Here is a 13,224-nt window from a genome sequence, read left to right on the forward strand (position 1 = left end):
CATCTGCACCAGAGAGGCAGGGCTGTGATCTCCAAAGATGATACATTTCATCGCGGGGACAAGGACAAAGTTTCCCCCTTTCTCCTTACCTTTTTCCCTTCTGTGCCTTCTCTCCCTGGCTTTCCCTGGAGACCCTTGTCCCCTTTAAAACCTGGCAGACCAGGAAGGCCTGGGGGGCCTGGAGGGCAGTCATTGCATACATCCTGGGGACAGTAAGTAATAGTTACTGGTAGAGCAAAAGGAGACACGTGCAAGTGATATAAAAGCAAACGGGTGGATCGAGTCGTTACCCAGAGCATTTGTGTCTAACTTTGCATTTTTCTCTTAATCTTAAATTAGATTTTAGTACTGATACATCTGGATTATTCCCTCCCTTCTCTCTACTTCTAGCCAGCCAGACTGCTCGAAGTAGAGCCCACAACGATGTCAACAGTGCACCACTCCCTGTGAGCATTTAATAACATTACCGATTTGATGCAAACATTTAGTATTCTTACAAAATAACATGTCCCATCTCTGAAGCTGGCGACAGAACCAAGCTGGAAGCCAAGTTCTCTGTCTTGTGCGTCTGCCTAAGTGGTTTGTACACAAAGCAGTCGAACAAAGGAAGCAATGGGCACACACCCAATGTGACCACACACACCTGGCATTGTTCTTTGTCCAAAGCAAACATTTCATAAATGGTCCCAGGAACTGACCTTTGCTCTACTTCTTTGAGGCAGGTGAGTGATGTCCCTGGCATGATTCTGAAGTCCTCTGAGCCCAGGGAACATGATTTCTAATTTGTCTGTGTCATCCCAAGACCTTGCAGTTTGGAGTGCAGTGTGCAGCAAATAAAACTCACTGGCTTGACCACACTGTAGCCTGTGTCCTATCCCAGAGTCCTGCTAGTTCTCTGCAATCCTCCCTCCCCTCTTGTGACAAAGATTGGATGAGATAATACAGAGGAGGCACTTAGAATAATGTGAGATCATTCCCAGTGCATTTAGGTAGTAGCCTCAATTCATGCCTGCACTCGGTGACTCCCTCAGTGCAAAACTACTTGCAAAGCATCCACTTAGGCTCCACACCTTTCTGCTTTGAGACCCGGTGAGTACATGTCTTGAAGAGTTCATGCTTACATGGCATCCATCGGCACAAAACAAATGCACCAACCACAGCCTTCTGATTGCTCCGCCAGAGGCGTGTGCACAGGCCCGTGGCAGCTGCACGTTTGCATACTAACGGTGACAGTGTGGGTAACTGAGCATTCTTCTTGGTCTCTAACGCAGGATGGTTTCTGACTCATAAAAGCAACTCTGAATGGCTTACTTTCCTTTCATTTGCCTCATTGCTATTCAACCTTTTAAACAAATGTTTACTTTGAGAGAGACAGAGAGAGAGAACGTAAGTGGGGTAGGGGCAGAGAGAGAGAGACAGACGGAGAATCCCAAGCAGGTTCCATGCTCAGTGTAGAGCCCGACGCAGGGCTTAATCCCAGGAACCACATGATCATGACCTGAACCAGTTATCAAGAGTCAGATGCTTAACCGACTGAGCCACCCAGGCGCCCCTCATATGCAACCTTTGAAGAGTATTTAGAAATCTCCTGCACCAAGAAGCCTTCCTGATTGCTTCAGATGGGGGACTGCTTCTGACTCTTGCTCCCACAGCCCCAGGAACTCCTGCTATTGAAGTGCTTGCCTCGCTGCTGACGTGGTCCGTGTACAGGTCCGTCCCTTCCCCACCACGCAAAAAGAAGGTGTGGGCTCTCAGAGACAGAGGTAGAGTTGCTTTATCTTTACATGCCCAATTCAGAGCAAAGAGCCTCCTGCGCATCACGAGTTCAGTAAGTAAATGAACTAACCAACCCAACTGCCCTACTGACCCTCTGACCTTTTGACGTCCTGTGCCATCTTCTTTTAGCAGGTGGTCTGAGCCGCTGGTTGAATGTTTTCTAGAGGCTGGGGAGTGCCAAATGTTGGGGTGTACGGAGTGAAGGTGAAAGACACAAACCAAAGTATACTGGTTTTGGCTGGTGAGTTTTGTTTGGAAGAATAGCAGATTCGGGAGGAAATCCCCTATTCCTAGACCTTCTCTTGTGGTTCTTTCAAACGAGGTATCTCTATGAAACTCTGCAGCGATGGGTGTACGCTCTGTGGGAATGGGGCTAACGTGGGGGCACCAGAGATTCTGGCCACTGAGCTGTGGCTTGAGGCACTGGTGGACACAGTGGTGATCCGGAACCATTCTTTGTGGTGGGATACATACCACGAAGGGGTTATCTGTATCTACCTAATATAAAATCTCCCCGCCTCCCTATTTCTTTCCAATTTCTGGAGGGCTCGCAGCCTGGGTCTGTCCTCGTCACAGATTCTGTGTAGGATGGCTCATTGAAGATGAGTTGTAGCAGGTCCCCAGACCTAACAGTGTGGGGGCTGGACTTACCACACTGACCCAGTCCAGGAATCCAGGGAACACAGTGAGAGCAGCCCCCCAACCTGCAGTCGCATCTACGCTCACTCTGGCCCCTGGGACCCCTGGTTCTTCCCGGCCCTGGGCTACCCCAAATGCCTTGAGACTAAATAGGGTTCTGTTTGCAAGAGACCACACGAAGCCTCTGTCCATCTGGGATCCTGGCTTCACCCCTCTGAGTCTCAGCCTCCTAATCTGTGAACAGAGGACCTCAAAGTCCGGTGAGAAATAAACAAGATAATGCGTGAAAAATGCCTGACGCCATGCCTGGCACATGGTGACAGCACAACGAATCTAGCTGCTAATGCACCCCTGCGATTTCTGTTAGTCTTTCCTTCCCTGAATCTGTTGTCTTGCCTCATCTACCGATAAGATGCCCTTGGTCATCAATACCGGCTGCCAACTTCTCTACTTAACCGAGCTGTTCAGGCAACTCACTCAAGGCCTTTGAGTCCATTCCCTTATCGTAGGGTCATTCTCCTTCCTAAGGGGATTGTTACAATATCTAAATGAAATAATGCAGGCAGAGCCCCAGTTGTGTTGCAGGGTTCTTTGTGTGGGGTCTATAAATGCTGATTCCCTCGGTCTCTACCCCCTTTCTTTTGTCTGGGATGTTTTCATCAAACCCAGCTCACTGGGTTGGTAGTCAGCAGGGTACAGTACAGCAGGTAAATGCACCAGAAAATGCCTACCAAAGGGAGGAATGCCACAGACTTTGCTTTGTGAAGAAAGCAGTTGTTGCTTTCCAGGAGTAGAGAGAACCTCCAGGTCATCTTACCCGACCTCTTGCCAGATACCTGAATCCTTGCTGCAATATCCCTGCCAAAGGGCTACTGTGCAGCCTACCCGTCCAAGCTCCAGGTGACAGGCAGGAAACTCTCCACCTACCTGTACTTTATCAGGTAGCTGTCACAAGCTCTGGCCCATGCAAGACGAAGTCAGATGACAGGGGCGTTAAACACGGGGGCCAGCAGCTGGACACACTAGGTTTGGGTCTCAGCACTGCCATCATCCAGCTCTGTGACCTTGAACAAGTAAGTGCCTTCCCCAGCTGGGCTCAACCTCCTCCTTTGTAAAATGCAGACCTAACAGCGCCCACCCACTGGGTTGTTTGTGAAGATCAGATGAAATAATATTTCTCCAAGGGAGCCATCTGATTGATGGAGATATCCTGAGGATGACCTTGCTGGGCACACATCCAATTGTGGAAGTTCATTTCACCAGGACTCTTAGGAGATGAACTCTCTACCCAGGCAGTTTTCCAACTATGAGAATGAAGTATGTGATGGTATAAATTCCTGGGGGCAGAGATAAATATTCTGCAATAAAAGGTGCCTTCTCAGCAAGGGAGGGACTTTCCACCAGCCACCTGGCCCAGACCAGCAGTCTTTAACCTGCTATAAAGTAGGGAATGATAACAGTACACTCTGCTGACCTGGGCAAACCCACTTGGCCCCAGGCTGTTGTCTACAGGGTTTCCAGGCAAAGCGCAGCTCCATGGCTCCAGGGAGCCTCAGGCACCACCCTGAGTGTGGGTGCCCACTTCCCTCCGGGGTCCCCAGCTGCTCTGATGAACACAGCTGCACCCTGTAGCAGGTAAGGAACACCAAGCTGACTAAATGTCATTTTCAATGCTGTAGCCATAAAGCATGAGGCTCCACATTACTGTTATCATTGGCAGAAAGGCTGGGACGTCTTGAGGTAGAAATCCTTGCAGGGGAGGGACAGGGCTGATGCAAAGCCAGCTCCTTCTAGAGCAATGGAATTATGAGAAATGATTTAGGCTCATAAAACCCTGCGATAAACAAGGAATTGAATCAATAGGTAATGATTTCTTGTCATGTCCTTGACTGTGAAAAAAGCTTTCTCTTGTCAATTAAAATCAGGAAAGACTTTCTACTACTACTTTAAAAAAAATGTATAACTTTCTATCAAGGCATCTCAATGTGTACAGAGATTACAAATCTCAGGCTTCTGGAAAGGTCTTCTTTTCCCTTTTGTTTTCCTCCTTTGCTCTCAGACATGAACTCTGTTTTGTTTGTTTGTTTGTTTGTTTGTTTTGGCATCACCCAAGTGTTTGGAATGCAGGAAGTGAGGAAGAGGCTGATCACACAAATGCCAAGCTTCACCCTAAATTAAGACAAAGGCTTGACACAGAGCCAGGAAAAGTGTCCTCCCCACTCACTGCAGTGAGACTGTTCTTTCTGAAGCACAGGCCTTACGCATCTGTCTTGCTCACAGCCTGTCCTGGCCTCCACCATTTAAGGCCCGAGGCCCTTGGTCAGGCACCTGGACACCTAGTGGTCTTGGCTCAATCTCAGCAGAGGGATGTCCAGCTTCTCAAGGCTCTCGGCATTCATGGACAAGATGGACAGGTTCTGAAAACCATCTAAGTCTGAACCCAGATCTGGTCTCCTCCTGGCCAAGGGGCCCAGCAGCGGCCTTCACCTCCCTGCACCCATACCCTGGCCCTTGCACTGGCAGGACGCACACCCAAGCTGCCTGACTCTGCCTACGGCCCCCTGTTCAGAACACGAGAGACAGCCCTGTGTGGGGTTAGAGGTCAGTCTCTGAAATCAGTGAGGACTGGATTTTGCATTCCTAGAAAGACACTGACCTTCAGGGTCTCAGGCTCCTTACATGCCAACCTACAATGCAAACGGTACCAACCTCCTAGAGCAATTGTAGGAGAGAGATACACACCCAGCATTTAGCACAGGCTTGCACAGGAGAACTTTCTGTGAGGACAGAAATGCTGTGTATCTGTGTCATTCCAATAAGACAGGCTCTAGCCACATCTGGCCATCATGTGGTTGGAACGTGGCTAGTGGGACCAAGGACCCGAATTTTTAATTGCATTTAATTTTAGTTAACTTAAAGTTAAATTGACACCCATGGCTTGTGGCTGCCAGACGAGAAAGAGGATTGAGCACATCGCCGGGCACACAGGGAGTTCTCAACAGCTGCTGGCCTCATTGACACTAACACACGGTTGTTCAAACAAAAACCCCCACAACTTATTGAGATCTCCAACTCCCCATCACCATTTTCAAAACGCATGCACATTTGCTTCATGCTTTTACCTTGACCAAGAGATTTATGTCCCCTGGAGACAGTAGAGAAGAAGGCCCCTGCCAAAGTAAAAAGAAGTCAATACGGACACACACAGACACGTGCACACAGTGTATCCCATTCTAGCCCAGTGTAAGGGCTTCAAAGTGTGCCCCATCACGCAGAACTCATCTGTGCCCTGCACACCATGCAAAAAGCCCTGCATATGTCCCAAGCCAAGGTGGCACGGGAAGAAGTCACTTCTGAGGTCACCATACAGGCTGTCAGTCCTAACCAAGTCTGACTGACATCAGCCTTTCTGGTCCCCAGTCCCCTTCTGCTGGCCCGTTCTCCTGGTGGCCTCTCCTCCCCGCCCCCCTCAAAACCTCATAGGTCATATGGGTGCTGTGGAAGGCAAAGGGAGGCACTATCCTGGATTCCCCAGATGGGTAAGAGCCGTTGCCATCAGTCATTGACAACCTACTATGAATTTAAAGCCACTTTTCCAGCTCTCCCCAGTGAAATCGCATTCTAATCCTCGCCCTTCATTATGGGTTGAAGGAGTGTTAATTCTGGGAAGGGGATCTCATTAGTCAGGGGTAATTACAGAGCCTCTGAAGGTATGTACGTAGAAGTCTGCAGGTCCCCAAATCTGCAGTCAAACCCACTGAGTTGGAGTGTGCTGTGTTAGGATTATGGCCAAGGTGGGGTGGAGGCTGGGTTCATACAGGGGTATAAGGAACACACAGCTGGAGGGAAAGCAATGCTTAAAAGGCAGACACTGAAGGAAGAGAGAATTCTTAGGTAGAACTGGAGTAGAGGGACATGGTTATTTTGCAAACTTCTAACTTCTGCAACGGAGAAAGAGTGCCAGAGAATCCAGTCTCCAGGGGAAGGTATTAGATTTTCCTCTATAATATTGGAAGCCTGTGGCCACAAGTGAACATACACTGCTGAATTCTTTTGATTAAGCCTGTGTTCGAGTTTATGAATTATGAATTACCTCTAGCATCCTGGGGACGCTGACACCAATACCATTTTCCAGGCTACCAAACCCCTTTCCCTGACCCTCCAGGGCTCCTGCCGCACCCTGTGGCTAACCAAAGCCATGTGTCGGTGGCACCACGTACGTTTGCCCAGGATAACCTTGGTAGTGACTATGGATGGGTGTGGTCTCCCGGGCTCCTGGGTACAGGTGCTCTATCACAGACCCTCTGGACTGTGACCCAAGGTGGAGACCCAGGACAAAGGCTGGCAGACTCTGATTTGGAGGTGCCCAGGCAGTGCCAGCCCCACAGGCAGAGCTCACTTTGAGTGCGGCTGCTACAACAGAAGCCAAGGCCTCCCTCGTTCTGAGCGAGACCCTCTACAGGAAGGCCTACCTCTGCAATATTGTTTATTAAAACTTTAATTTAAAAGCAGAAAGAGGTTTTATCCTGAAGCCTTACATTTTTCCCTGGGAAGTTAGTACTGTTCAAATCGGGACATGTGCATGCTGCTGGTGTCGCATGAGCTGCGATGTTTCCATGCAGTCATGAGAGCCCCCTGTGTAATCAGAGTCGGGCCACACCAGACCACACAGCCAGGCAGCACTCACAGAGACAGAACAGTGAGCAGATGTTCAGTCTAGGTGCAGCGTGGCCTCGGGGAAGAGTTTAATTAATGCCTTGTACCCTCTTCCATAAACCTCTCGGGGTAGGTCACATAAGAACAGACAGGAACGGGTCTGTGGGGTGCAGTGCCTTCCGAGGCTGGGCACAAGGTGCTTAGCCGTCTGCCAGGCTGGCCTCTGAGGAGTCACTCACACATGGGTCATTCCAGGAGTGACAGACAGGTAGGCAAACAGACAGTGGGAAGTGCTGAGGCCAGTCTGAGCCCTCCTCGCCTCCTCGTGTATCACTCCACCAGCTGCCGGGGAGGCAGGCTGGAAATGCAGGACTGACCCATACAGGGGTGACACACAGTGGCCTCGTGTCAAGGTGGGACAGTGCCATGGTGCCGTTCACAGATCCAGGTCCCCGTGGGGTCAGGCCAAGACTCCCTTTCCCCTGCCCTGTCCTGCCTCCCTCGATCCTCACGGGCTTCACCCTCAACCCATCTGCTGCCCAAGAGTCCCCCCTAGAGGCGCAGAGAGGGGCCCAACCCTGGACGGGGATGTCCAGCACAGGAGTCCTGTGGGTGCAGCGCCGGAGAAGTGCTCTGGGACCGTGTAGTAAAGGCCGAACTCAGCCAGCCAGGGGCGTCCAAACCCACTCACTCTGACCTTGCCAGTTCCTGACGGGTAACCTCGACGCCCTCACACGCCTCACCTGGTAGGGCCTGGGTGAGTTTCCTTTCTGGGCGACGTGCCATGCTTTCCCCGAGCACCTGCTGCCCTCCGACATCTGTGCGACCCCAGGAAACTGCTGGGGAGTGAAGTGCTGTCCCCACAAGCCCTCCAGGGGAGACACACTGGGAGCCCTGTGCTCCGTGCCTCTACATCCTCCCGTGCTGGCTGCCACCTGTGTCCTCCCTCCATAAGGAACCGTCATCGTCACCGTGAGTGGAGCTGCCTTCCTGAGTTCCAGGAGTCCTCCCGGTGAATCACTGAGCCTGAGGGAGCTTGGGGACCCCCTCTGACCACCAAGAGCAGAGACCCCAACAGCTACTGGGATGTATCTGGGACCATTTGTGGGCAGTGCATTCAGTAAATTTAATGGTGATGAGAAACAGACCTATTTCTTCTCCCTCCTCTATTCTCCCCTTCCTCCCCCTTCCTCCCTCCCTCTCTCCCTCTCCCTCTGCAGGTGACCAGCTATAAGACAGTCATGCTTCTGCACATTGCCAGCAGTCTGTGTGCTGGCTTAATTCTCTTTGCAGAGAGGTGTCAAGGGCTAGATTTGGCAGAGGTCATTTGAACCCCCGTTTAGTCTCCGGCCTGAACCTTACTCTCCCCTCCCGTCATCGGGGCCTTGCACCGGGCTAATGACGTGGCTTCTACGGGGCTGACTTCACTGCTGCAGAGCTGGCTTGGGCAGAGGAGGAGGGTGAGTGAGCGGTCCCTAATCTCTCACATGACCTGTCACATGTCACAAGGGTACGGCCTCCAGAACCCTTCTGAATAGACCAGGATCCCCATCCAGGTCTCCTCTGTGCCCAGCACCCCAGGAGAGGGTGTGAAGGTTGCTGGCACCCACAGTGGCCTCTGAGCCCTGGGTGCTTGTCTGAGTCCTCAAGGTCAGGCTTACAGGACACTCACGCTCTCAAGTCCAGCTTAAGCTGAAGCTTCTGGCAGGTGAGCATCTTGGTTTCAGAACCAAACTTATGATCTCCCCCTTGTGACCTCAGAATCCCCAGCCCTGATGCTACCCTTTCTTCCCTCCTGGGTAACGTCTTTCAGTGGATCAGTGGACCAGTTTCTCCCGTGTCTGCACCGCTGCCCGCCTGCCTGGATTGCTCATCTTCACCACTCCTTTCTTGTAGGGCCCCCTCTACCCCATCCAGTGGCTGGGTCACTTGGCCAAGCCTTTGGGCTTCTCTGCCAACAGCAACATGGGGGATATACATGATGCACGTGAGGGAGCTCACAGGAGCCTTGGGCTAGACCGCCAAGGAGCCAACGTGCAGGACCAGTCATTTCCCGGCAAGTGGGAGCCATGGGCTAGACCACCAAGGAGCCAGCACGTGGACCAGCCATTTCCCAGCAACCCCATGGCTACCACCATTCCCATCATATAAAAGGGGAACCAGATGGCGCTCACATACTAGACAGGGGCAGGAAATGGGCCAGTTAGGAATTTGCAAGGTACAGTGGGGTCCATTTGCCCGCCCCCAGATCCACTCTCTACCCTCTGTCCTACTCAACAACCTGAGGCTGCCCCGTGGGGAATGTGTCATGGGGCTAAGTACCTGCTGGCCTTGGCTAAGGTGGACAAGGAGAGCCACCTTCAGGAAACTGGAGTTGGGGAGACCCTGCTCCCATGCTGGGCCCAGCTCTCTGGCAGTGGCCTTGAACCCACAACGACAGCTCCAATTTGGCAGCCTTTCCCCACCCTTGTGCTCTCGCTTGGTGCTGAAAACTGGGGTCAGGGTCATGGCCATGTCGGCCTCCCACCGTGGCTTATCTCTGGGCTCCCCAGCATCTCAGATCAGCCCCCCGCCCGTGGCTCTGTGAGAAGTCCCTCCTTCAGCCTCTCACACCATCTGAGTTGTGTTTTATTCTCACTGGAGCCCTGACTTGAGAGTCAATATTCATCCAGAACAGTGAGATGACATACTGGTTTGCCAGGAGGCCCTCTTTCTCCTGGATTTCCTGGTACACCCTAAGAGAAGAAAGAAATGAAACATTAACTGTGCTAAGCTCATCATCCAGAGCCACTCTGCTCATGGCCCCCCACCTCTGCATCCGCCAAGTGTAACAGGGTTGAAAAAATTCACCCAACCGTAAAGACTGGCACCAATAAAAAGGCATGGTTTGAAACCTCAGCCGAGCACTCAATGCTTCCCAGAAAGTATTCAACTGTGGCAAATATTTAGAATATGCCCACCCTATGACTCCTATCCAAAATGCAAAGCTGCAAATGGCTCATGCACACATCCCACCATCCTTCTCCAAACACAGGTGAAAGGGCCAGCTTGGAGAGCAGGACTGGTTCTAATAGCACGTTGAGATTGGGGCAGGCAAATGAGAATATGTGGACAGGTTCTAGAGTGTAACTTCCTCCTCTGCAGTGGAACCAAGGAAGGGAAGGGGAGGGTGACTGATCGTCCCTGCCCATAGTGAACTGAAAGTATAGATGGAGAGATGCACATCTAAGAGTAAATGCTACCGCTTAATGGCGCCAGACATCTTTGCTTCATAGGAACTCATTGTTGCCAGCCTACCATCCGGTCAGAGGATGCAGTGAGCAACACCCATGTAGAAGACACATGGTCCCTATCTTCTTGGAGCTCAGATCTATCTGAGCAGAAGCCAGACAATGGATACTAAGAGATGACTACCGTCGTCACGATGTCAGAAGTGATGCATCTTTAGCATCAGATAAGGGAGAAAGCCCTTGCAGGGATGGGTCAGGAACAAGTCCGTGGAGAACAAGTCCATGGCACCTGACTTGAGCAGATAGGACCAGGTAAGGAAATTGACAAAAAAAAAAAAAAAAAAAAAAGGAGGCATTGTATGGGACACTGGGAGCTAATGAGGTTCTGAAAGCATAACACAAAAGCATAAGGAGTAAAACTAGACAATACAAAATCATAGGTCACGATCAACCTAGGTCATAGATCAAAAATCTAAAAATGTTCCTGGGGAAGGGGCAGGGATTAGTGGAGAAGCACTATTCCTCCGGGGGTTCCCTGGTCAAGGGGAGGCTGGGAGACAGTGGAGGTGGGCTTCCAGGGGGGTCCATAAGAACCCCAGCTGAGTGGGTACCATTTCTCATTACTTACGTCCTGGCCAGCTGGTCCCTGGGGGCCGGGGAATCCGGGTAAGCCTCGGGATCCCTGAGGAAAAAAGAAGGTAAGTCACTCGCCAACAGCTTAAGCAAAATTAGGTCCCCCATTCCTTGGCAATAGTTGGTTCCCATTGTACAAATGGCCTGTTACTATGAGGAATCTGATATAATGTGTGTGCCAAGATTCCCTGCTCAGTGATTACTCATTTCCCCACTGCTGTGGAAGTGGGAGTGTCACACACACGCGCGCACACACACACACACACACACACACACACACACACACAGAATGCTCTGGAACACCTTCACTGTGAGCCCTCCTGCTCAGGCCCCAGGAGGAAGGCCCCTTCCTTGAGCGGAAGGGTCACAGGGTCAGCTCCCGCGGTGAGTGCACTGGGGCTCACCCCTCTGCATCTGGTGGGCTGCTGGCCGGCTGTGCACAGTGTCCACTACGTAGAGGACATTTATTACTTTCTATTAGAAAATCATTCCCATTCTGTTGAAAATTTCTGGACAGTATCAGGAATTCTCACACATATTTTTCACTGTGGATCTCCCTTCCTGTGGAAATCTTCCTTAAATAGAATCAGCTCTCTGTCCTGGCAGGTGCCGGAACTGTGCCACACGGCAGCTCAGGAGCAAACCCTGCCTCTCTGAGGACTTCCCAAAATGTCCCCTTCACATCGACCCCTCTGTAGGAGCCCCATCTGCCGTATCACCAACCCTATTGCTATGCTACATTAACTTGTTCTGAAATCTGATGGCTATCAATTAACTGCTCTGAGCCTCTGTTTTCTCATCTATAAAAAATGGGTATAAAAACGCCATTTCTCGGTTCAGAAATCACTGAGTGCACAGAATTTTCATGCAAAATATGTCATCATCGGTGCTAATACGCAGCTCCTCCCGCTCTGGGGGCAGTCTGTAGAAATTCACATTTTCCTGGTAAATGCATGCATATGCTTATCATCCATGGCGGCCACTCCTTAGAACAAATGTTTATGGAGAGCTTTCCTGTGGCTTGACCACATTTAGTCCATCGGAGCTCCGCAAAGGCCCATGGGTCTCTCATGCCCACTTTACGGATTAAGAGAGACCCCCCCCCCAACTTGATCAGGATAATGTGGCTGGGGGTGGTGAAGTCAGGACTCAAAAGCAGTTCTGCTGGTAATTAGATAAAATTCGTCAAGCCATGCTGTCCTTCTGTGATGCAGAGATGCCAAAAAAGCAAAGCCAGTCTCATTCTGCCCAACTCTAGCACGCACACACCGGATTCGATGACCACCCATCCCCTTCCTAATCTACCACTCCAGAGACTGGCGGTTATTTTCTAGAGATTGGAACTGTTTAATGTTAGGGATTTGCAGAAACCACTTCATTTAGCTGCCCCAATATAAAATTGCTTTAATTAGAAAAGAATTTCTCCATGAAGCCCAGCCCTTCATTTCACTCATACTGTACCGGGGGCCCTTTGTCTCCTGGTGGTCCAGAGGGTCCCTAAGAAACAAACAAACAAACAAAACAAGTAAGTAAAGTCAGAAGGAAATACCGTAAACATACCGTAGCTATGATTTCCAAGCCAGGTCTTCATTGTCCTCGAAGGAGTGCTCGAAGGGCACCAGCTGCCCCCTGGTGTTAAGCCACAGTCACACCTGCTCACAACACCCGGACATGCCACACATGGAGATCGTCCTGGAACTTTCTCCATTTGCCCTTGAACAGGTACCACCTTATCCTGGCACCCACTTGCTTCCTGACACTGAGCTTATCTCTAGTTTGGACCTCTGGTGCAGGGTGGGAGCCAGCATCCCGGGATCCTCGTGCTGTGCTTTCGTCTTGCTTGGGACACGCTGGGGGCACACGCAGGGCCAGACTCCCCAGCATGGCCTGTTTTGGCTGATGCTGCTGTGGTGGCCCCCACCTCCTAACAGGGGATGTTCCCCACCCCGGTCCGCCCTGCAATGAGTGCATCCAGCTTAGGATTTGGCTTCTGGATATTGCATCTAAGATGTGGCCACTGATTAAGGCATTACTGTGTGGTTTCAGGTCCTCCCGTGAACGGAACCCTCCCTTGCCCTGAATCTTCCCTATGCTATGCTTCTGCGTGGAAGAGTGTGCCCTGCTCTTCTACCTGGACACATTCTTGTCACACTTCGGTTCTCAGTTGAGATGTCACCACCTTGGAAAGCCTTCCCCGGCTTCTCATGGGATGCTCATTAGAGATGTCCCCTAGCCCCTCCATGCACCCCATCCAGGACGCAACGTTGGAGACCAGCCTCACTTCTCGGCT

At 51.1% G+C, this 13,224-nt stretch overlaps 1 protein-coding gene across 1 annotated transcript in view; it reads right to left on the bottom strand.

Moving 5' to 3' along the window:
• COL22A1 (collagen type XXII alpha 1 chain) overlaps positions 1-13,224 on the bottom strand; it is a 257,921-nt gene that overhangs the window by 56,932 nt on the left and 187,765 nt on the right. Inside the window, exons 41-45 of the mRNA XM_042973098.1 lie at positions 12,396-12,431; positions 10,930-10,983; positions 9,762-9,806; positions 5,538-5,585; positions 90-203 (exon numbers count right to left, since the gene is read on the bottom strand). Coding sequence (XP_042829032.1) covers positions 90-203; positions 5,538-5,585; positions 9,762-9,806; positions 10,930-10,983; positions 12,396-12,431 — 297 coding nt within the window. The remainder of the gene's footprint in view (positions 1-89; positions 204-5,537; positions 5,586-9,761; positions 9,807-10,929; positions 10,984-12,395; positions 12,432-13,224) is intronic.

This window comes from Panthera tigris, chromosome F2 (assembly GCF_018350195.1).
Source record: "Panthera tigris isolate Pti1 chromosome F2, P.tigris_Pti1_mat1.1, whole genome shotgun sequence".
Lineage (NCBI taxonomy): Eukaryota > Metazoa > Chordata > Mammalia > Carnivora > Felidae > Panthera > Panthera tigris.